This window comes from Pseudonaja textilis, chromosome 8, assembly GCF_049901715.1.
Source record: "Pseudonaja textilis isolate UNSWEBS1 chromosome 8, rPseTex1.2, whole genome shotgun sequence".
NCBI lineage: Eukaryota > Metazoa > Chordata > Lepidosauria > Squamata > Elapidae > Pseudonaja > Pseudonaja textilis.
In genome coordinates, this window is record NC_141997.1 from 20,020,988 (window position 1) to 20,045,832 (window position 24,845).

General features: G+C 34.3%; 2 protein-coding genes across 3 annotated transcripts in view; one reads left to right on the forward strand and one right to left on the reverse strand.

The window, feature by feature from the left end:
- The window catches only part of EIF5B (eukaryotic translation initiation factor 5B), a 29,930-nt gene extending 27,746 nt beyond the window's left edge, over nucleotides 1–2,184 (forward strand). The window contains exons 23-24 of the mRNA XM_026707549.2: nucleotides 916–1,077; nucleotides 1,390–2,184. Of these exons, the coding sequence (XP_026563334.2) occupies nucleotides 916–1,077; nucleotides 1,390–1,497 (270 nt within the window). The 3' untranslated portion in view covers nucleotides 1,498–2,184. The remainder of the gene's footprint in view (nucleotides 1–915; nucleotides 1,078–1,389) is intronic.
- Nucleotides 2,185–3,414: 1,230 nt separating this feature from the next.
- Nucleotides 3,415–24,845, reverse strand: part of REV1 (REV1 DNA directed polymerase) — a 45,427-nt gene continuing 23,996 nt past the window's right edge. For both annotated transcript variants that reach the window (XM_026707547.2, XM_087938468.1), the window contains 15 exons: nucleotides 22,251–22,371; nucleotides 21,747–21,875; nucleotides 20,833–20,987; nucleotides 19,554–19,673; nucleotides 18,246–18,466; nucleotides 16,205–16,377; nucleotides 13,934–14,036; nucleotides 10,867–11,038; nucleotides 10,458–10,651; nucleotides 8,708–8,941; nucleotides 8,397–8,511; nucleotides 8,063–8,262; nucleotides 7,749–7,905; nucleotides 6,617–6,719; nucleotides 3,415–3,845 (listed from right to left, as the gene is read on the reverse strand). In XM_026707547.2, the coding sequence (XP_026563332.2) occupies nucleotides 3,734–3,845; nucleotides 6,617–6,719; nucleotides 7,749–7,905; nucleotides 8,063–8,262; nucleotides 8,397–8,511; nucleotides 8,708–8,941; nucleotides 10,458–10,651; nucleotides 10,867–11,038; nucleotides 13,934–14,036; nucleotides 16,205–16,377; nucleotides 18,246–18,466; nucleotides 19,554–19,673; nucleotides 20,833–20,987; nucleotides 21,747–21,875; nucleotides 22,251–22,371 (2,309 nt within the window). In that variant the 3' untranslated portion in view covers nucleotides 3,415–3,733. The remainder of the gene's footprint in view (nucleotides 3,846–6,616; nucleotides 6,720–7,748; nucleotides 7,906–8,062; nucleotides 8,263–8,396; nucleotides 8,512–8,707; nucleotides 8,942–10,457; nucleotides 10,652–10,866; nucleotides 11,039–13,933; nucleotides 14,037–16,204; nucleotides 16,378–18,245; nucleotides 18,467–19,553; nucleotides 19,674–20,832; nucleotides 20,988–21,746; nucleotides 21,876–22,250; nucleotides 22,372–24,845) is intronic.

The following is a 24,845-nucleotide window of genomic DNA, read 5'->3' on the forward strand; positions in this document are numbered from 1 at the left end:
ATTGATTAGAAACTTGGATTCTTCGATGAAATGTCCTTTATCATGACTTCTGTGGAATATTGATTTTACCTATGGATTCATTTTTCTAGTTTCAAATGTTAAATTTGATAAAACATATTTCGAAATAAATAACAGTGTACAAACCTGCTTTCCCAAGGTTTTCTTAGTTGTTTAGAGATAATTGGCCTCCAGTCCCAAACTTTCATTATATACTCTATCACAGGGATGTCAAACTCAAAGGCCCACGGGCCAGCCTGGAAATAGCAAAGGACCGGCCTGTGGTACCTCTGCTAGCAAAAATAAGGCAGCTGGGGGGTGGAGGGGGCATGTGCAGCTCCACCGCAACCAGTTTTGGCTGCCAGAGTGCTGCAAGAGGTCTTCCAGATCCAAAATGGGGCCTCCAGAGTGTTGCAGGAGGCCGTCCTTGACTCAGAAGGTTATAAAAGGGAAGAAAGGTAAAGTATTTCAGGCTTGCAGGATTCTGCTACTATAGCCTAAGTCAATAATTTATAGTTCTAGTCTTCCTATGCAGTCAGTTTCTTGATCTAGTCTCTCTCATAGATCAAGTAAGTATTAAAAAACAAAATCACAGAAATGTACGCCTATCTATTTTTATAAGTGTACAAAACCTTATGTGTGGAGGTATGGTCTGTGTCATGCCCACCGTGGCTATGCTCAGCCCTTCTCCTGGGCCTCCAAGGTTAAATACAACCCTGATGCGGCCCTCAATGAAATTGAGTTTGACATCCCTGCTCAATCACATATGTACAGTACCACCTAACAGATAGATTCCCATACTTTTCTTCAGATTTTACATGGAGAAGTTATTAAAAATCTAGTTACATTTTGAATATTTATTTTGCTTATGCCCTTGTTCTGCAAATTTATTGCTAACAAAGAGTATGTTTATTACAGTTCATTGATATTGGAATAATTACAAGTATTGAAATAAATCATAAACAAGTAGATGTTGCAAAAAAAGGTCAAGAAGTCTGTGTAAAAATAGAACCAATTCCTGGTGAAGCACCAAAAATGTTTGGTCGACATTTTGAAGCAACTGATATTCTTGTCAGCAAGGTAAACATTTTTAAATTCGGAATGTTATGCTTGACTGTAAAGACAAAAGGCCTTTTTTGAAATGGGATAGAATTTAGACTGATATATCAGCATTTGGGGGTCGGGGTGGGGGTAAGAGAGGCTGTTACAGAAATTTTGATAATCATTCTTTGCTTCTAGAGATTAAAATTAAAAATGGTTGAGAACATCATTACAGTGCCTAAGGTGCAACTTTGGTTTCTGAAATTTATGAAATGTAGATTTGTGCTATATATTACAAATAATCCTACAAGTAGGGGTCTCATATCAAACATTTTGATTTTCTACTTATAGATTAGTCGGCAGTCCATTGATGCCCTGAAAGACTGGTTCAGAGATGAAATGCAGAAGTCTGACTGGCAACTTATTGTGGAGCTCAAGAAAGTATTTGAAATCATCTAGGTTCTGTCAAACTTTTGAGCAATGATTAGCAAAAGCCCACAGTTCCTATTATAAGAACAACAGCAGCTTATAATAAATATGCTGTTGTATTTAACAAACATCTGGGAAAAATGTGGATAAAATGTTTTCCATGAGAAACCAAATAACTTACACTGGTTTGACAGTGGTCAATTTATGTCCCTGTGGTTCCAATGTGCCTGTGCATCTTTCCCAATGCCCTTCACTTTGTACTGGCTACTTTTAAAGTTTGCCCTTTCCACGTCACATCCCCAAATTAAAAGAAAATAATTTTTTATTAAATAACTCAGATTTCACTTTTATACTAGTAAGATCAGTACCACGGTATTTGCCTAATCAAACTCTTACAAGACTTTGTGATTTTTTGGACTTTTTCGATGTAAGAAATCTTTATTTATGCATACCCTCTTTCCCCCTGATTTTTTTCATCACTTCTGCTTTGTGCCTATAGAAATTTATTATAGAAAAATTAGGTAATTGGCTATCTGTACTTGGTTGGTGTGAAACAATGATGTAAAGCACAGTTGGCTGCCTTTTATTGCTTGTACAGTTTATGAAATTTGGCAAATTAATCAGTGCCGAACTGCAAATAAAAGAAACGAACATTACTCTGATAATTTAATTCCTAATAAAGGCAGTGCAGCATGCAAATATATCTGTCAAAATTTAGTTACGTGTGTCTGGTCTGAACACTTCAATAGTCCTTGTGTAGGTTGTTTGTTAGAAAGATGGAATAAAATCTCTGCCAAATGCTTAGAAGAGCACAGTTGAGCAGTTTGATCTGGTCAGCATGGTCGAAGAATTATGTACAGTAATCCTATTAATGTGTAAATGAGGTATAATTGTACTGTATAATTGTACAAAACCACATCTGGAAAGGTGGGCTAAAATTAAATCCTCTTTGGATGGTGATCTTATACACTGATAGCATCATGGTATTTACTGCTAAGGTTACATGGAAGGCAGATTATCAACAATCCTACTTTTAGTTTTTGCCTGATGTTTGCAGAATGGCCTTAACCAGTTGCAAACATAATTATCAGGAAACATCAGTAAAGTTAAAATTGTAAATGAAATAAGAATAGTTAAAATTCTACAATTGAAAGAAGCTGATTAACTTAGGTAAGAAACAATCAAGTCTGCAGAAACCTCAAGATATGCTGTAACTTAAGTCTATTCTACAGGTATAATTTTACCTGATAAGATAAACATAAGTAAATATTCAATCCTCATTGTTTTCTATTTAATATTAAAGCATTTTCATATAGCCTCATGAAGACTAGTATATTACAAATTCTGAAATTAAATGTTGTGATAAGAGAATTTTCGTAGGTTTTAATGAGACTGTTGTGAACGTCAGTTGATATGTTGCTAGAATTACCAGGTGGATATGGGGATAAGAAGAAATCTCTTCACACTAGTAGTGTGGGTACAAAGAGAAGTCCATTTGCTACATTATAAGATCAGCAATTTGATCTAATCCAATAGACATTCTTCTTACCTCTTTACATTTTTAAAGGTTTTAATAGACTGCTATAACAGAAACTCTTTAAATAGAAGGAAAATGAAAATGAAAACTTGAGTATTTTGTGAATAGGAAAATATTTCTTACATGTGTTTGATAGGAACAAACCAAACTCCATTAATATTATCAGATTTAGCCAATTATGAGACAGATGCCAGGATTCTGTTGTTCATGTTAGACAATTCCAAGAATAATGAATTTCTTTTTTTAAAAAGTCCAAATCACTAAGTAAACACTTTCCAGGGAGCCTTCTCCCACTGTGAAATAGCTAAGCTTGAAGATAAATGTTTAGCCAATAAAAATATGAAAACTAATACCGACTGTTCAAAATTTATAGCATTTAGAAAAGAAAATTAAAGGAGTGAAACAATATGTACAAATTACATACAATTCTTTATTAAACAATTGTAAACACTTCACTGTAAAAATCCATAAAACTTTTATAAACAAACATTTTGTAAATAGATTCTATTCTACAATAAAAGAATTTAAACACAATTATTTACATGCAATACTGACAAATTTTGGCACTTTGCTGAAAGAAAATGTACAAAACACCTTCTCCTTTAAAAAAAATTCAACTTATAAAAACTCAGCTTAATATCATGCACTTTGCAAATACCTCACAAGCACTTATGGTACAGCTATCAGAGAGCTCCAGGCTCTTACCATATCTTTTTCTACAAGATCAGTTCAGATAATTTTTAATGTGCTTCCATAAGTTTGTTGCAGAACAACCTGAACATTGTCAAGAATGAAATCAAATGCCATGTTCCATACTGATTCTACAGACTGCTGCATTAGCCTGTGGAGATAAAAAAAAGTAACAGAATGGAAAGGAAAGCTTACTATCACACATTTTCATAGATTGTAGAGCAAGATTTTGAACTGGAATAGGCTATTCACAGCCAAACTCATAGAATATGCTTAGCTATATTAATTATAGTTCACTTTCTGGTGTGAAAATACTTAGAAACAAAGTTTTGTTGATGGAAAAACATATGCAAACACACACACTCGCAGGTAAACCGTCTATGCAATATTTTAAAAATAAATTTAAAGTGGCACGAGACAAACATACAAAATTATACATTCTGCATTTAGGTGTTCAATCATGAGATTTAAACAATGAAATGTAAAAATATTTGTCAGTTTACAAATTTGGAAACTGAAGCAGACATTTTATGAATAACGAAGAGTATAACTGGTATTTAGTGGGAGAGTTCAAAGAACAGGAAAACTCCAAAACTGCTAGGATTATTCTGAGCATATACACTGATTGGCTTGCACAGGTGTAGAACATTACAGAACAGGTTTTGGCTAAGCTGTTGTCTGAAACCTTGTTCAACTGTAGGTTTATACAGGACTGCTAAATATCCCAATTCCTTAACAGGGAAGCTTAGCAGAAGGAGCAATATAAGAAATAATGGCAGGTGCATTATGTGAAATCATATAGCCATTCAATTAGTTACAGAGAAGCAAACAATTGTCTTGTTTGGAGTCTGTGCGTCATGCTGATTTTATATCATAAAAATGTGACTCACAAAGTTACAGATTTGTTACTGTAAACCCGGGGTGTCAAACTCAATTTCACTGATGGCCACATCAGGGTTGTGTTTCATCTTGGGGGGCCAGGGTGGGCGTGACCAGGATGGGGACTCATGTTGGGGGGCCCTGTGGTGGCCTGAGCACCCTACCAGCAAAAATGGGCTCCTGGGTTGTTTTTGTTTGCGACGGTTTCCTGTAACCCTCCGCCAGTGAAAACAGCTTGGGAAGGCTGCCTGTGACCCTCCCAAGCTCCATTTTCACTGGCAGAGGCATTGCGGACTGGTCCTTTGCTGTTTCCAAGGTGGCCCCACAGGCCAGATCTAAGCACCCCACTGTCCGGATCTGGCCCCCGGGCCTTGAGTTTGACACCCCTGCTGTAAACAGATAAAGCTACATTTTATTTGCAACCACATAAAGAAGATTCCAAACTTCTAAAAGAACTGGAATAGAAAAATGGCAGTAAAGATGCCTGGGAAGGGTAGAATTTAAAGCTCTTGGGAATTAAGATGATCATATTTAATGCAATTTCATCACTGTACTATATCAGGTAAACCAGGACTGATTTTTGATGGCTGAATACTTCTTTGACAGGCCAAAGCCACCACCATTAGAAAGATTACAATAGATGCAAAAGGTGAATAGGTACAAGTTCCTAATACTTCCTACTGATGTTGCAATTCAGTTTCCTTTCAAGCCATTTAATCCTGCTATGGGGGTGGGAACACTGGTTATGGAAGAAGGGAATGGGACAGAAAAAAACATCAACAGGCATGAAAGGGAGAAAGAAGAACTAAACGCACTTCCATAAAGATGGCAGAGAAACCTCTAATTGTTTAACAATTATTTAATTGTTTGAGTGAATGATTTCTTGAATGAATAAATAATAAAGCAGAAAAAGAAATTTATTCCAAATACAAACAAGTAGTTTCACATCGCTTAAACTTTAAAAGACAAGTTGCTTTACCACTCTGTAAAAACACTGTAGTGGAAGAGCTGAACATGGTGAATACAGTACTACCTCTTCTAAGGGAAACTTTTTGTTGAGGAAACAATGCTGATTGTCACTTGATAGCTGCAGTAAGACAATAGTCCCCGATTTCAGCAAAAGGTCATTAAACTGCAAGAATTTTGATCTGTGGATTTTGGCATGGCCTTGTCAATTATTGAAATGGGGGAAGAGGCATGAAAGAGTGATCTTTCATGAAGTCCCAAAACTTCATGATTCTATGCCACTTTGGTATATAGATGAGCTAAATATTTCACTGACAGATGTGGCCATAAAGAGACAGAAAAAGCACTTGCATCTAGCAAACTGAGGCTGAAGAGAGAAAATTTATTTGAAGCTATGGCAATAGCTTTTAAAGCCTTATCCCATAGGAAGATATGAAGGCAAGATAATTCCGATTCTAATACTTTGGGCTATGGATAGGAACCCACACAATATCCTGTTAAGCAGAAAGGGTTGTTAATGATTGTGGACATGCAGCTGGAACATACGTGAAATTTCAGATAAACAGTAGGCCTTGGTCATGTGGTAAAAGGGCCGGGAACAAAAGGAAAAAAAACATTTTAATTGAACAAAAAGGAAAAAAGGAAAACTCACCATATTTTTTCATGTCTATTCAGAGTACTGAGTCACAGAGAACACTCCTAATAAAGTAGGTGATATAATATCCTAATAAATCTGGAATAATTTTGCAATGCTGGCGATTTGGGGCAAGTTAAGGCAAAGCAGGCAGAAGAGAGGTAGGACTGCCATACAGGCTTCCTCTCAGAAATCTTCCAGAACTTTGCAAGTGCAAACTCACCACAATAATGCAGAGAAATCACAGCCACAATAAATAATTGATGCAGTACCACAAATGAACACGTTCTAGATATTCAATTGTGGGAAAATAATATGACAAATGCAAGATACGCAAGTATAAAGAATTGCTATCTGAAATTCTAAAAAGTTTTATAACTTATTTTCAATGTCATTTGGATTTTTTATTTCTATATATCAAAAATAAGTTAGCATCTAGTTACCTTTTCATGTACTTTATGACTAGATCCAGCTTTTCTAAATCCTTTTCTTCTATCAGATCAGTACAATACTTCACAACTTGCAAAATGTCTTCCTCCATGGGATCTACAAAATTATACATACTTTATAGAATGCCTCTTTGAGTGGCAGAGATTAAGCAGCTTTAAATTAATGGATATTCTGACACTGATGTAAATTGATATTCCTTTTAAAACAAAAAAATTGCCTCTTTCAAGTAAGAAAATTAAGCTCATGTATACAAAATCTTGTGTGTGATCATTATAGCTCAAAGCATATTCTTATCTGTTGTCTCAATTTACAGACCAATTTGAAAGAAGAACTTTAAAACCCTACACAGTATCTGCCACATCTTCCCATGAAATTCTGTATGGAATTCAACCCTTTTTGTTTGTGCCACCATGAAGCTGCTCCATTTTATTTATTAGATTTATATGGCTGTACACTCACTCAGAGTGACTCTGGGCAGCTTATAAGCAATAAAAAGCCCAATATAAAAGAATAAAATACAGTCACACTTCATGGGGGGTGTAATTTGAAGTATACATACAGCCCAATGGTCCTTTAAATATTCATAATTTTGATTGATCATGAGAAAAAAAAGAAACTTCCATAGAAGAGGTTGATCAAGGTCTCCCCACAGCTCCAGGCAAATACCATTTCATCAGCGGAAGTCTGTTTTTTTGTTTGTTTGTTTCGGTTTGCTTAGTTACACTGCTACAATTGTACCTGTGGCATCAATAGTCAGTTCTTAGTAATACACCAAACTATAAAGCACTGCACAGAAGTAGAATTCTCTTTTCTGTGATTTTGAACATTGTCTAATTTGAAATATATTTACTGGAAGAGACACTTCTCTGGCACTTTAAGACTAATATCCTTTGAAAACTACAGAATGCAAGCAATAGTAGAAAGCCACAGTAGCTCTTAAATAATATTAAGAATCAATTAAAACTATTTTTAAATACTCAAATCTCCTGTTCAAACAATGATACCAGGATTGTAGAATGCTATTATTTGATGACATCTAGTACAGACATGAAATGTAGCCTGGTTTCAATTAGCTTACAAGGCACACCATCCTTTTCATTAAAAAATAATACGCCTAGAGTTTACCTGATATAGTTGTAATCCATTCCTTAAGCAAGGCCTTTACATCGTTAAACTCAATAGCTCCTGCTAGATTAGGTGCTTGAGGCCAAATTGTGGTAGATGATAATGGCTGTGAAATAGATGGACTGGAAGGATTTGTAACAGCTTGTACTTCTTCCATCTATCCAGAAAGAATAAAAATGGAAATTTCTCTATATTCTCAATAGGAAACATTTAAAAAGCCCAAGCACAAGAACCCCAGAAAAATAAGAAATTTATGATTTTAAATCAGAATGAGTTTAAAAATACTGAAGTGCTGAATTGGCTTATAAAATTACCTGAGGATTGTCACTGATTGCTTTTTCCTGTTTCAAGAAGTTATCTATTAATTTCTGAGGACTTCCAACAGAAACAACCGTATTTTTTGCAGGGTTACCCAAACGCTTGTTTTTGAAAGGACTATGGTTTGTTTTTACTGGGCTGACTTGGATTTTCTTTCTAGTTCTCTTCTTACTTTTTGTAACTGGATTCTTTGATGCTGAGAAAAAAGAAGTGAGAATTGCATAGCATTTTATAATTAAAGAAATTACAGCCCAGCCATTGTAACACATGTTTGCTGCAATAAAAAAGATTACACATAGTTATTTGATAGGAATGCATTCAAAGACTTACCAGTGGCACTTGATTGCTGAAATATGTTCTCTACATGATTTTGCCTTTGGTCATATGCTTGTCTAAGTTCCTCCTGCAGTTCTGAAGGAAGGGCAGCAAAAACATCAGGATCCACCTATGTAATAAAGCATCCATTTGTCATCATATCACTGATATGAAATCACTGAAACATTAATATTTAAACTTCTGCGTTTTTGGCTCTAGGGTAAGAAATAGAGTTTATTAATGGTGTCTCTAACTAGAAATCTACAGAACTACTTCTATAGAAAATTTTTACCACATTAAATCTACTAATACATATTATCATTTACCTGTGAAAATGCTGGGAGTGCTATTATATTAATCCCGGCATTATTGCTTGATTCTTTGAGATCTGGCATCTGTAATAGAACGGTTCCACCAGGCTGGGATGGAAAGTTAATATTGCATCCATTTATTGGTTCCTTTTTGCTATTATCATGGGCATCTATTAGTTGAAGAGAATATGCATGTTCTATTTGTTCTCGAAGATCAGAAGGGAGTGCTTCCAATACAGACTTATCAAGCTATAAAGAAAAAATGTTTTTCTTTAAGAAAGTGGAAATGAAAATTGGATGTAACTTAAACGCAGAACTCTTATCAGAAACACTATATTATGCTCGTTGCGTGGTAAATAATAAACAAGTACAAAATGTATAGACTATAAAAGGAGGAAGCTGCTCTTCTCTTGTGCCTGTGTCTACATGTAATAGTAGCATCTAACATAAGTGAATGCATCCAAGAGGCTCTTGTGTTCATATTAGCTAAATTCAGGACAAGTTAAACTAAATCCTTAAGTCTTTCGTGAATACCATATTTTTCAGTGTATAAAACGCACTTTTCCCCCTCCAAAAGTGGCTGGAAATGTCTGTGCGTCTTATACAGCGAATGTTGCTGTCCATCTGCCAGCCCCCACCCTTCGGCCTCTGCCTCCCAGCAATTTGCCTCCTTGCAGCAAACAGTAAACAGACTGGTCAGCTTCAGCACAGCCTGATTTAGCACGAGCAGCTGATTGTCGGTTGGATCTGCCTCGCGGAATACCGATAATCAGCTGTTCCAGTCTGCAGGGATCGCCATCGCCTATCGCCGCTTCCATGTGCCCCATTTTCAGCCTCCGTGCACCCCACAGAAAACGGGCTGCATGGAAGCAGTGATAGGCGGTGGCAATCCCTGCAGACTGGAACAACTGATCATCAGTATTGCGAGAGGCAGATCCAACTGACAATCAGCTACTCATGCTAAATCTGGCTGTGCTGAAGCTGAGCAGGCTGTTGGCTGCCAGGAGGCAAATTGCTGAGAGGCGTTTTTTTTTTCTTGTTTTCCTCCCCAAAAGCTAGGTCTTATAGTTCGGAGTGTCTTATAGTCCGAAAAATAAGGTAATTGAAATATTAACAAAAATGGCTAAAACTGAAATAATTCAATCAATAGACTAACAGATGGAAGAGAGTGGCAGTGCTCTTTCCTTATTGTCCAATGTTAACTGTCCCACCCAATCATCTTAAGAAAGAAAGACTCCTGGCCATTTGTTTTACCAAGACTATACTTTACTGAAGCTGAAATGGTTACAGAAGTAGCGCAAGATGAATTTGAGGGTTTCCTGTGCAAACAACACAAAAGAAAGTTCCCTCCCCCCAATGTCCAATCAGGTGCTTGTATATTGTTTAGGAAACAGGTGCTCAATTCCCAGCTATGCATATTGTTAGTTGACCTTGGCTGGCTATTCACGAGGCTCAGCTGGGCTTCCATTTCCCCCCTTCCATTCCAATCTCTCCCTCTCCCCCCTCTCTCATGCTAATGTCAAGCTGTCAGTTCAGGAAGCTTGGATAGCTGAGATGCAACCATGACATCCAGGGTATTCAGACCAACTTCCCTCCCATTCAATTAAAGGAATTATTTTTCAAACCAAACCCAGGAAAAACACATGCACTGGAGTAGTGAGAAGCATTAAGCATAAAAGCCCATAAAATATTCATCTTATGCATTCTTTATTAAGAAAGGGGCATAAAAATGATTTTATATTATCCACATAAAAGGAAATTTTACCTGGGAAGCTGATGGCACTTCAATACTTAAATTAAGCCTAGATTTTATACTGATTGGTGGATATAAGCCATTCAAACTGGTACTAGGCTCAGATTTGCTGATAACGGGATGGAAATTAGTTGCTTCTGATGATGATAACTCTGTGCATGCTTTTGATGCAGAAGATATTTCAACATCTACAGCAGCCAAAAAAACTATCAATGAAAGAAAAGGACATTTTCAATCACTGCAGACCACCAAGCTAAAACTACAAATATACAGTAACCCAACTATCTTTACCTGCAAAAGGTACACCTAATAATGTAACATACTTTTTAAAAAAGCAACTCTGTTTTCTGAGGATAACAATTTATTCCAAAAACTATCTAGAAAAAACCCACACAAAGCAAAATGTTATTTATCTTCCAACCTTCCTTGCATTCTTCTTTGTTCTTGGACTTCTTCACACCTTTTGGAACTTGCAAAAGATCAATAATTGAATCAGCTCCACCAGGCAAGAACCCAGAAGGTAATGAAGTATTAGAGGAAGACATGGCAGTTGTTTTACTAACTGGAACGAGCTGATGTACTTGAATTCCAACCTAGAAAAAAAGATACCAGTGTAAATTTGGGGGGATAACTTCATTTATAGGCTGCTGCAGCAAAAACCATTGTCTTCTAAAGATATTTAACAATAAATTATTTTTAGAATAACTTTTTTTAAAAAACAAATTTTATTAATTTTCAAAGACAATACACAGACAAACAAAACATAAAACATAAGAACATAGAACATCTTTTCTAAAAACTGCTTAACAAAACAAATAAAACATCTTATTTAAGTACAACGTAATTCTAAATTATCACGTTTCCATACAAACACAATTTAATATACATCTTATGTATTCAACTTCATATCTTATTACTCTTTTTCCAACTTCTCACTGTTTCTTCCTTTATTTCTGTTCAATTTTATTCATTAAACTTATACTTTCATCTATTTCATATTACTATATTTCATATTATTACTGTTTCATATGTTCTTATCCAACATCATTAATCCTCAATAAACAAACATAAACAAACAAAACACATAACATAAAAACATAAAACTTCTTTTTAGGAAGAGGCTTAACCCCGGGTTACAACTTTTTGTACAGACATAAATCAAATTCATGCTCACCTTATATACTATTTCATATCTTATTTAACATTCTATATTTTCCATATGTCTTCTCCCCTCTTTTCACTCTCTTAATTCTATTTTATTTATTTAATCTCAATTTAAATCATTATACTTGTATCTTTTGTCCGTTCTTTTTCAATTATCTATTTATCTTTTCTCTTTAACACAAACTTTTTCCTGTAATTACTGGTTGAAGTATGACACCTTTCTATCTTTCCCCCAAATTTAACACTTAAAATAATACATAATTTTTATTCTGATTCTGCTTAGTACATTCTACATAACATTTTAAAATATAAAACATAGTGAGCTTATAGTATGTTAAAAATAATGTTCCATAATAAATAAATTAATTAAACTCTATTAATTAAATCTTAGACGTTTTACACATTCCCTACAATATTCTATTAACACATATGTTATTCCAATTTTCTAACTCTATTTCAAATACAAATACTACAATACAATCTTATGTACTTTTGCAGAATCTCTTTTTAAATTATATTTTACCCTTTGTCTCTGAAAAAAACCTGTTGGTTAACATCTTGTTTTAAGCCTTTATAACTTCCCTTCCTTCACTTTTCCCCTTCCTTCCTTGTCAAATCTAGCCTTTTTACCCCCCCCTCAATCTCCAGCCTTTTAGTCTCCCCCCTGTTGTATTCCTCTTTTCTGTTGCTTTCTGACATTATATCGATTTTTCACCTTATTTTTCCCTTTCTTGGTTGTTTTTTTAGAACTTAAATTCTCCATTTTCTTTTCCTTTTTACCCTTTTCTTTCTCAATTAAAATCATATGTCCATTAAAGATGGCTTCTTCTTCATCATCCCAGCCTTCTTGTTGTTGCATTTCCTGATAAGTAGAAATCGCCATTTCTAAGAAGTGAAAAATAGATCCAAAAGAGCCCTTGCCTTCTTCTTCCTCTTCTTTTAACTTTTCAAATTGCATTTTCAGTTCTTCAACAGATACCATTGTGAATTTTTTTTTAAACAATCCAAATGTTTTTTTAGTCTTTCAAAAGATAGTTCACGAAAGTCCCAAAGTCATCAAGCAATCAAAGTCAGCACAATCAGCACAGTCTGTTTCATTTAGCACTTTCTTCTACTTTCTCTTCCTGGGGTAGAATTCAATTACACAATTCCAAGGTAATTTTTGGAAGTTTTATTGCAATTCAATCTCTGATCTTATAAAACTCCAAGCAATCTCCTTCAACAAATCTTGGTATAAATCATTTACCTCTCTTCCTTCCCACTTAAAGCAAAAAGATTTTAATTTTTAAATGTCAGTGTTTAGAAATCTAATGTCCCCTTGGCTTTAATTTTCAAAGTTAGTACCTTCTGCTGCCAAAGCGGGTATTTCCGATTTCCATCTGCTGTCTCCGTAGGGAAGGAAAGTGAGGAGGGAAAAAAAGCTTTCACTTTCACCCGCAGCTTTACGATCTTCTGGGAAACAATGTATCACTTAAAAAGCCAAAGTTCCAGGGTATTCAGATGTTGCTTGTCGTCCTGGTTCAGCCAAAGACTTCACTTTCTTCACTTCCTCCTGCACAAAACTTGTCTGGCTGAGAGGTTCTTTGTGGCGGCCATTGCTGACCGCCGCTCCACCGCCTTTGGAAAAGGGAGTTAAGCTGGCTGGGGAAGGGGGTTGCGATATCCCCAGACCCCTGCCCGGATCTCCCCTCTCTTCAGTTATCCCTATAGAACTATAGCCTCCCAATCCAATTGGATCGAAGGCACTCCGGCAGCGAGTGCGGCAGGGATCGTGCACAAACGCGAATTCCTGCCGCCTCCAAAGCCTGACAAACTGGAACTCCCTATTTTTAGAATAACTTTTCATAAATCTATAGCTTACACTTACACACACATACCACAACCACCGAGAAAGTATGATCTTGGAAAAAAGCCAACTGTATGGGTATTTATGAGAATAGTAAAAGGAGAGGTCATAGTGAAATGTAGAAAATTCTTTCAGTAATAAGAATCTATAGTTACTGGATGAAACATTCTTCAACCAGTTAGCTGATTAACTAAGGGTCATTAAAGCTCTTAAAATCTGTTTAATCCAAGTTTCCAAAGTTCTCTAGCCAATGCTCCTTTTCTCAGATTGGGTTTACCATTTTAAATAATGGCTGGCCAGTCAGTCCAATGTAAAATTGCACTATTTCACATGTAATAGGATATATCACATTGGAAGAAGTAAATATTTATCATATAACCACTCCTATTTAGAACAATAAAGGAACACTGGTAAATAATTTTGTAGAAGAAAAAAAATCAAGCATGAGTCCTGAAGTTGCAGTGATTTAAAAACTTACCCCTCTCATATCAGAAATATTCAGTTTCATTGTGTGAAAAATATTTAATATTTCTTTCCCAATCACTTTCCCGTTATCTGTTGCATGGTTGAGAGTCACAGTCCTACAAATACAAAATTTTTAAAATGCATCAACAGCCTTACAATGGCTACTGATTAGATAAGAGTACATGTCATCACCAGAATCAGAAGAAGCACATCTTTGAATATACTCGTTATTTCCAAAGTTGCCAAGGACTATTGCTGTCATATTTGGTTTCCTTGAATGTGGTAGAAAACTGAGTGGGCACTATAGAAAAAAGAAATAGGTAGGTTTCTAGACATATTCTTCTGATTTTAATTTCAATTGTTTTGCAATGTCAGTCATATATAAAAACTAGATTTGAAATTACATTACACACACACACACACACACACACACACACACACACAGTACATATATGCATACATAACACAGCAATACCTATTCTTTTCCTTGTAAAAATTAAGCAGGCAAGGAAGACACCACTTTACACATTATTCATTACTTGCTGAACACTGCCCCAAAGCTCCTTTTCCTTAGAAAAAGCAACCATTATGCAAAAACAGCTAGGAAATCTTTTGAATTTACCATGACTGAATTTCATTACAGTGCACTTAGCTACTTAGCTACTCATTTCCTGATACCAGATTCCTTCTCCTATCCCCTTCTGCTAATATAAGGATGCATATGATAAAAATGATTTGATTAGCATGTTCAATGATTACCATTTCTGATAAATGCTGTCATGTTATTCCTTTTACAAACTAGGACTGTACATTTTCTTAGTTTATGAATCTAGTTTTTAAAGGAGGCAGAAAATCAAGACCTTCAGTTTAAAAAACTTTCTAGATTAATATGATCACCTATAAAAATTATTTATGTCACCAGAAAAAGCCACGATTGGGGAAATGGGCTGCTTATTTATTAACCCACTAACTAATAATGCAGGTTTACTATTCTTCTTGTTTAATTTCTGCAATTAAATTCAGCTTTTGTTCTGGTTACTAAAAGATATTTTCATGTGCTTATTTTGTTTTTTAATTGTGTATTATTTGCTCCCTGAACATTTTGTCAGATAGCAATGGTGTATTTTGCTCAGCTTGTCCTGTATTTTGGCAGACAAGAGCAAATTAGTAGCTTTATTAAGTCCCCAGTAAGCTATCACACATAATGAGGTCCAAGTAATGCCATGAATAAATTGTGTTGATATAAGTCTACTTCTTTTCCATTTTAAAAACAACAGATATTTTACTACTAATTTTTAACAATAGAAAAATAGCATCAAAACTATATATTTTCCTTAAATACTTATTACAATACAGGTAGTCTTCGACTTTCAACAGTTCATTTAGTGACCATTCAAAGTTACAACAGCAGTGAAAATAGAGCATTTTTCACTTACCACTACTGCAGCATCCCCATGGTCGTGATTAAAATTTGGGGACTTGGCAACTCTCATATTTATGACCATTGCACTGTCCTGGGGTCCTGTGATACCCTTTTGTGACCTTCTGACAAGCAAAGTCAATGGGGAAATCCAGATTCATTTAAAAAACCATGTACTAATGTAACATCTGCAGGGATTCACTTAACCATTGTGGCAAGAAAGGTTATAAAATAGGTCAAGACTCACTTAACAGCTGTCTCACTTGGCAACAAAAACTTTGGCTTCAGTTGGTGTCGTTAAGTCAAGGACTACCTGTATTTTGACAGTAATGTTTTATAGGGTCCCAACACACATGGTCATGTGAAAGAGTATGGAAAACAAATTGGAAGCATGTTCTTATCACTAGCATTATTTGTAAAACAGGAACTTTTAAAAATGTATTTTCTATATCTTACAAAATGTACAATCTTATTTTAAAAACTTATGCCAGCCTTGAAAACAGAGTTTTCCCAGGATAGCTTATAGTGCATTAAAATCACAATATAAAAATGCAATGTTACAAGGAGGTATTAAAGGACTTAAAAAGAAATCTTTTTTTAAAAAAAAAGAAAGTCTAATGACTGAAATTAAGAGCCAGTGTGTAATGGTTAATGGAGCCAGGCTAGAAACTGGGAGTTCTACTTATGCCTTAAATACCAAATAATCTTGGGACAATCTCTCTCTCTCAGCCATAGAAAAAGGCAAGGGCAAAAGTTAAAGCTGACTCAAAGGCAGAGAAAAAGAGAGATATTGTATTTATTATTAGTGTGCAAATTTAACTATATAAAACAATGACAAATTTATGTACCGAGCTATTTATTTACCTGACAACACTATCACAAATTCCATGCCCTCCAAATTTTGCAGGTTCTACTGGGGCTCCAGCTTTCCTGATCATAACTTTGAGAGTTAATCGTCTTCCTTTCATACCAGCTGCCTCCAACCTTCGCTGGATCTCTTCTGAAAGGCTCAGAAGGAAAGCTTCTGCTTCTTTTGCCTTGAAATAGGAAAAATGGATTCTACACATGTTAAAAGATGTAATCAAATCAAAACTGATCTTCATTATTGTACTAATAGATGCCAGCAAAAAAACAACAACATTAAATACCATTTAACAATTGACAATAGGTATGAAAGACAATGCAAATGTGAAATTTCATAGAATGTTTCCTCCTAAATACGAAACTCCTTTTCTGAACTCACAGCAAGCTGTTTTGAGCAATTTCAAAGCATTTCAATCTTGAAAACACGGCTATAATGTTACGTTATGATCAGAATGGTTCCAAAATGTTCAAAACAACCCGTTTTCCACTCAATACAGAGCTTTTAGTACACGGGGGAAACTTCATGGTAATTTTTGTATTCAAAAATGTTCTTCTGAGCCATAGCTCATAAATATATTACTTAGGATTTATGTAACTATTTTTGTCAATGTACTTGTATACATCTCTTCAAGCATCTTTATATAAAATAAATTAACATAAGCAGGATGCAGGATATTTAATTTTTTCAAACTAAAATTACAGACATACATTTTTGACTATGAGACCGAGACATAATATGAAGGATTAGGATCTACCATATTCTTATCACATACAGCACCAGCTCTCATGGTATATTCATATAAAAATAAATAATGTTGCATAGTAGAAATGTTTACAAATAGTTTCTGAATCTGAAATGAATAATACTTTTTGAACTACTGTAAAATGGTGCCACTATATATTTGATCAAATTTTATTTTCATATTTTTTATATTACACATTTATGTACATATTGACATTCCACATATAATTTGTGAATCACATATAAATTTACAAAAGTAATCTTGAGTTACTTTAATTATTGTATTGGCAATTAATTATCATGCTTTTTACCATGAATATATATTTGTTTGAACCCTATAGAGTATACGTATAAATTATGAGAGCTGAAGAACATAAGCTATAACTGCATTCTTCCATGGTAAGAAATTAGAAAGAGGGCCAATAATAGTTGCTGTTTTTCTCAGAAGACCTTCTATCATTAGGCCACAATCCTATATATTTACATATCTGGGAGTAAATCCTTCAGTGATCATTCAATGTTTTAATGCCTCGTTTTTAACTGGTTTAAATGTTTTAACTCTCTGGTTTGACCAGCAAGCAAAGAGAACAAGTTACAGACTTCAACGGATAGTTAGGGCTGCAGGGGAAACAAAACCCCTGTCACCAGCCTTTCTTCCATTGAGACCTGCATATTGTATGAGCTAGAAAGAGGGCTGAGAAAATATCTAAGACGCTTCACATCCTGGACACAAACTGTTTCCACTCCTACCCTTGGGATGCTGCTGCAGGGAATTGCATGCCAAAGCAACTAAACAGTTCCCCCCACCCCCGCATGCCATCACTTTGCTGAACACCTAATTAGCACACCCCTGTCTTATGCCTAAGGATATCTACCCACGCAGTAGGGCTCTATTACTAGTATCCTTATCTTACCTATTTTTCCATTATTGCTAACTTATTATTATATTACTTTGTTGTTTGTATGTACACTGGCCAATAGAGAATATTCCATTCCATTCCAATGGGTAGAGACATGCACAGGAACTGCTCTACTGAATTCTAATTAAAAAGCTTCTAATGAATGCCTTAACAAATTCTAAGATTCCTGTAGCATCTGGAAGGCCACATTACCTAATGCTCATCCACCTTCTCATTCATATAAAAGCACATTTTATTTATTTATTTATTTAATTTATATTGCCGCCTATTCGTATAAATAAGGAATTAGAACAAAGAAATTATAGCCCAGTAACATGCAATCTTATAAACCATTTTGAAACAATGATTGTTTCACTTATATTTGATTTAATTTTTTTACCTGTGAAAATCTTATACCATAATTGATCTCAGCTGAAACAGACTTTCTTGTTTTTTCTCTCTGAATTGGTCTGTCATCCAAACCACGGCAAAATCTGTATAGCATTTGTCCAGTTTTTGGTCCAAACTCTTTCTGAAGCTTTGACATTGTGATACACTGTAGATCTCCACAAGTTTTTATCCCCATAGATGACAGCTTAGTTTCTATTGTTCTTCCAACTCCTGAACCCCAAAATAAAAAATGTATTTTTGTATTAGAACTCTACATCAGAGAAATTATTAATTTAACAATCATTGTTACACTATTTAAACTGAAATGTGTATTGTATAAATGCATAAAATGTTATAAAGCAGCAGATGTGACAGTAATTTTATATCTCAGAGAATGTTGCCTACAATTACACTTCACACCATCTAAAATAGGAATAAACGCCAGGCTCCAATTATCCCATTTTGGACACATTACGCAGAGAACCAACTCTCTGTAAAAATATCTAATGCTGAGAAAGTAGAAAGAAAAAAGGACTACTTGCAGGAAGATAGCCATGAGTGCAACTTTGGGGGATTTAAAATAAAAGGTTGGGGATAGACTGTCAAGAGAAAAATCTATATACACAGTTGCTAGGAGTCAAAAATGACTTGATGGCACATAATTAATCGATTAAATATGTATTTTTGTCTAGACTTCTTTTGGCTGAATATTGTTATTTTGATGTTTTGAATATTTATTAAATATACAGATGATTAACATAATCTCAGGATGCAAAATCTACACCCTGCAATTTATCAGATTGGTATTCAAAATTTGGATTAAAACCCAACTCTCTTTTTATGACCCTATCATCCTTTCATTCCGGATAGAATCAGGGCGACTGGATGAAGCTGAGGATTTACTGGCCTCTTCCTGATGCCATAAGAGTAGGGGTGTCAAACTGGCAGCCCAGATGTGTCACTCACAGGCCATGCCACCCCAGCTCCACGAAAAAATGTTTCAATACATCATGTGATGGCAACATGAAACAGCAAATTTGACACCTGTGCCATAGGGAGTTTGCAGCAGATATTTTTTTCTTTGCACCCTAAGAAAGAAACATCTGCTGCTATATAGGATTCAACTCTCAACCTTTCAATTGAGAGGCGAATGCTATTCAAAATTTGGATAATGTATATATGTTGCTTTATCTTCACTATAAAGAAAATAGCCACTTTGATTTATTAATGACCCATTACTTTTGTAAAGTAGAGCTAAAGCAACTCTAATAAAAACTTCTGAAGAAAACTAAGAAGGAATATAATAGAAAAACGCTACCTGGAAGATGTATAATTAGTTGGCTCCTGATAAAGTCATCTACTTCTTCAGGCTTCAAATGATACTGCCCATCAGGTTTTGCTCGGCGAGTTGCCAGCCTGGCCAGTAAAATATTTGAACCTATAAAAGTTCAATATTGCAGTATTTCAACCATTTGGAAGATTCAATATTTTTCCTACCTTACACAAGAAGAAAGGCAGGATAGTTTATAATGGAACTCCTAGTCATATACCATAGGGAGACTAGGGAAGACCATTTTATTCATCAGCATAAGTAGAATTATAATCCAGGTCCACCATGATTATTATTATCTTATATAGAATTAGTTATTTCAGTTCCAACTATCATTCCTACTAATAATAATTCCAAAAATCATTCCAACAATCTTACATTGATAAAAACATTTTTATTACCTCTCAAAATATTTTAGCAGCATAGACTGAACTGTTTTCTCTTTCTTGAAATCTACATATAAATACAGGTAGAGTGGACTTATCCACATTTCAGCTAGTATCATATTAATTGAATTTTGGTCATATGAAACACAAACTGGTATTAATTTACAATCTGCATTAAACTGAATATCTGGTTATTGAACCTGTACTAATTGTGACCTACCTAAATGCTGGAATAATGGAACAATTACAATTAGAACTTCCTCAGATCAACCGTTCAGATCTTTTACAAGACAAATGGCTAGATAAATACACACAGGAGTATTTATCTGAAAACATGGGGAATATTTTTGTTGCTGTAGTTGCTGCAAGGTACTGACTGAACGGCAATTTACTCATTGTTGGCTGGACTGAGCATTCATTTGCTCATGATATTCCTTGCCTATGGGTAATTCTATGGCTGATCCCAAAATACTTTGTAGGGATTGGTAAATGGAACAATGCTATTTGGAGTATGATATGCTTAACTGAATGTGATTAAAGATCACATTTAACTGACCTTACCCATAGACATTAAGCTGAAAATATCTCAGATGCAACAAATATTATAAGTATTTCCACTGTGTCCCTTTATATGAGAAAAATACTACAAAAGAAGGCAGTTGGTAATATATAAAAGCCTCTAAGGCAGTATGTATTTCTATTTATCTTCTATAAATGAAGAGTGGAGAAAACAAGAAAAAATAATTAGACTTTGCACAAATTTCTAATCATAAAATTATTTTATTCTTGTGATTAATGCATATACTTTATGGAAATAAAACGTTGCTTTTACTTAATAATCTACTTTACTTCTAAATAAACATTTGTAGAAATATACTAACCTATTCCAATTGAAGCAGAACATTTGGTCTTGTTTTTTATTTCTGCACGAATAACATTTGCTAGTTCATCTGATATCAACCCAGTCTCTGCAAGGATTTCAGTGGTATCTACCAGTGCTTCATCACAACTGACAGCTTCAATGTTATGAGTATAGCTATCAACAAAGTAAAGGAATTAAAAAGAAATAGTAGGAATAGTAGGAACAGTAGTAGTAGGAATAGTAGGAACAAAATTTATTCAAAATTAAGCATATTTAAAAATATTAAATACTCATTTTTCAGTGAAACCGCAATATATAAAGATTCCAATTTGTGAAAAAAATATTTTAAAATACCTATTAAATTTATTTGCCACCCATCACTCCATATGAGATGCTGTATTGTGAAGTAGCAGTAACCAGATTACATACTTCATTTTAAAATATAAAACCTGAACCTGAGAAGCATAGTTGTTTTAACTTTTTTTCACATATTTACATCCAATTGTTTAATCAGACATCAATAAAATCCCAGGTTGGAAAGTAGAATAATGGAGCTTGGCTTTAACTAGTTGGCTTAAGGTAACTATGTTAATTTGATTTGTAATTAAAAATGATATCCTTTGGTAACAAAATTTCTATTTTGCTGAGATTAAATGGTAATCTGATCTTGGAATAGCCGTTATTCAGAAATGTTTGGGTGGCTTTTGTGAGATGAGGCTATAGAAAAAAAAAAGTAGAAAAATATGGGATATTTGTACATTGCTGAAGAGGTACTTAATAAATTCATAAGTACGATAATAAAATAAATAGCACATAATATTTTATCAAATTACATTACAAAGTAATCAGCAGAATTCCATAATAAAAGTTTTTGGTAGTTATTCTTTCTCAAAATTAAATATTTTAACAACTTATATAGTATGAAACATTTACCTTGCCAATGTTTCATACATAGTTCGTGCAACTTCTTTGTATGCATGAAAGTCATAGGGAACAGCTTCAAGATTTGGGCACAACTGTTTCGCTTGTCCAAAAAACATTCCATTCTTTATACCAGCTTGCCTAAATTAAAAACAAAAACAATTCTGTAGGGATTCAAAACCAACCGTTAATAAAAATAAATAATTATCTTACATGAGGAATATTAAGCAATTAAGAAACTATTTCATTCTATTTTTTATTACTCTTTTTTCATTCTATTTTTTTAAATTTAATTATTTATGTTGCATAATATAGTGGCAAATAAATACCTTAACTCACAAAGAGTAAAATTCACACTGTAACTTGCACAGCAAAAGCTCAAGTCTTCCTACAAATGTGTAGGAGTATTTAAAAAATTCTTTAATAAACAACCAACTAAATAAATATGCTTTATCTATTTAAAGAAAAAAACTGTATTCTGCAACCTCCAACTAACAAGAAATAATTTTCTCTTACCTGGCTTCATAACTGCAAGATGCAATTTCCGCCATTGATGACACAGAAATATCAAAATCACTTTTACTCAATTCGGCAGAATCTTGATTATCATCATCTGTTGAGTCAGCATCATCAATTTCTATTTGAAAATAATTTTATTAAGTCATTATTTACATTTTAAAATTGAATTTGATTTATAGTAATTAAAAAGTTACTTAAGAAAATATTTTGTATATGTAGAAATCTGCAACAGGGTATAATCTTAATGGTAGTCCTTCCTTCCTTCCTTCCTTCCTTCCTTCCTTCCTTCCTTCCCGTTAACAAATCAAATAATTTACTTGCTATATAACAAACCAATACCCAATAAAATACACATTGCAAAAATGCAGATCAATTTGATAGTTTTTGATACCAGTCTTCATATTTAATGTACTGTATTTATACGGCTTAATATGTCTCACTTTAGGAAATTCAGAAGATATGCTTGACAGCAAATGCCCTTGTAAATATTATTAGACAAACCTATTTATTACTTATGAGAATTCTAGGTATACAAAAATTTTTGCATGCTGCTGCTAGCTACATTCAAGCAAAATTCTGTCAATTAACTCTATAACTGGTAACAGCAATAGCAATAGCACTTGGACGTATATACCGCTTTACAGCCCTAACAATCTGGGTTTTCATTTTGCCAACCTCAGAGGGATTGAAGGCTGAGTCCGCCTTGAGCCTGTGATAATCGAACTACTGGCAGCAGAATTAGCAACAATACTGCATTCTAGCCATGCAGCATTTTTAATTTCCCACAATTGTTTTTCTGTGGCAGGACTCAAATTGTTATTATCTTAGTTATTGTTAAAAAGGAAGTGTTTATAAATCTACTTATTTTAAGCCTGGTTATATAAATTAATCTGCAGTATTTTACAAATTAATTTGGTGTAAGCTTCATAACATTTAACTAGATCTACTTCCAAACAACCATGTAAAGGATTGTGTCATTATAACAAATATTGTAGAGTTTGATATAACAAACTTTCTTCCTGAAATGAGAAAAGATATTTCCCCTTTTAAATTGAAAAAAAAATCATTTTTTAAAAAACAATATACATATTAATCCAAAGGACTTTTAAAAATGTTTTTAATGAAAATGGAAATAAATCTAATATGTGATTAAAATAGAATCACAAAAATATGCCAGTTTTATAGGTAATGCACATCCACTTAAGCATACTAGTAAGTCAGAATGTTTCAATGATTTCCCTTGATAGTATGATTTATATCTTAGTCATTATTTCTCCCAAATATAGATATTTTATAAAGCCATTAAACATCGTTTTTGCTGTTACATTCTGTCCAAATTAGGCAGAATTATGGAGAAAATTGGCTCTTGCAGTGAACTGCATACTAAGTATGAATAAAAAGGAATAGTCCAGAGCTACAGCATGCAAAAACAAGGGAAGTTTCTTTTCTTATATAAGTAAATATTGTGAGAAGCATGCACACGTGTAATTACTTCTTGCTAGAAAAATGTAATGGATGAAAACATTCCTCTCCCCTTCCTGCCTCGTGTAAAGTACAAAGGAAGTCCTACTCTAGCACTCTAATATTTTTAGAAGAGAAAAATAAGGTAATTTGGATTAATTTACACATAAACACACACCGTGAAGAGTTATGCTTTCTCCTCTTCAGTACTTCTAAAGGTTGCTAAAAAAATTTACAGAATGACTTGAATGTGAAATTTATGCTGCACTTATTTTCACAAATGATAATCAAGATAAAGAATGTAGTGGATGAGAAAAGTGGGAGACAGAACATGGACAAGCTGCTATCTTTGATAGTTCATCACTATCGTTCGGATGACTGTGTCATTCAAGTTGTCCAACATATCTGCAAGTGCAAATTAGAGCAAATTATGCCCTGAACAACAAGAACAATGTCCTTAGTCCATCTGTTTCTCTGCCCTGGCATTAGATGATGTCATCATCTTGTCTATCTTCATGACTTCGATGGGCTCCTCCACAGTGCAGTACAGCAGATCCCCCCTTAAGTTGATGAAGTCACTTCATGTAATTCAGGGGCAATGGAAGACACATTTTTCTCACTGGAAGGCAAGGTAGAGAACCTCTCATCAAAAGTTGGGAAACTAGACAGACGCATGGTGAATGTGGAGCAACGGATGGAGAAAGCAGAGGCCAGGACCAAGTCTGTGAAAAAGAAATCGCTGAGAATAAATCTGTATCTAAAGTGTGATTAAAAAAAATTGCTCTCTAGAATGAGAACTGAAGATATTGGGCTTGAGAATACTGGCAGATGTGGATAAGACAATAACTCATTCTTTATGCATGTTTAATGACTTCTGTCTTTGTGCCAGATTTTGTCAACACATTGTAATTATTGTACCTGCCCTTAAAGATATATTCCAAGATAGAAGTACAGAGAAGGATGCCATCAAATGCAGAATAATGCAATTGATGTATAAAAAATATTAAAGATTGAATCCTGGATCTCTTTATGAAAATCAATTTGTCCAAAAAGAAGCAATATAAGCAAGGACAATCCTCAGTAAATAAGCAGGTTGTAAAGATGGGGCTGATGTTGCAGATACCTGAATCA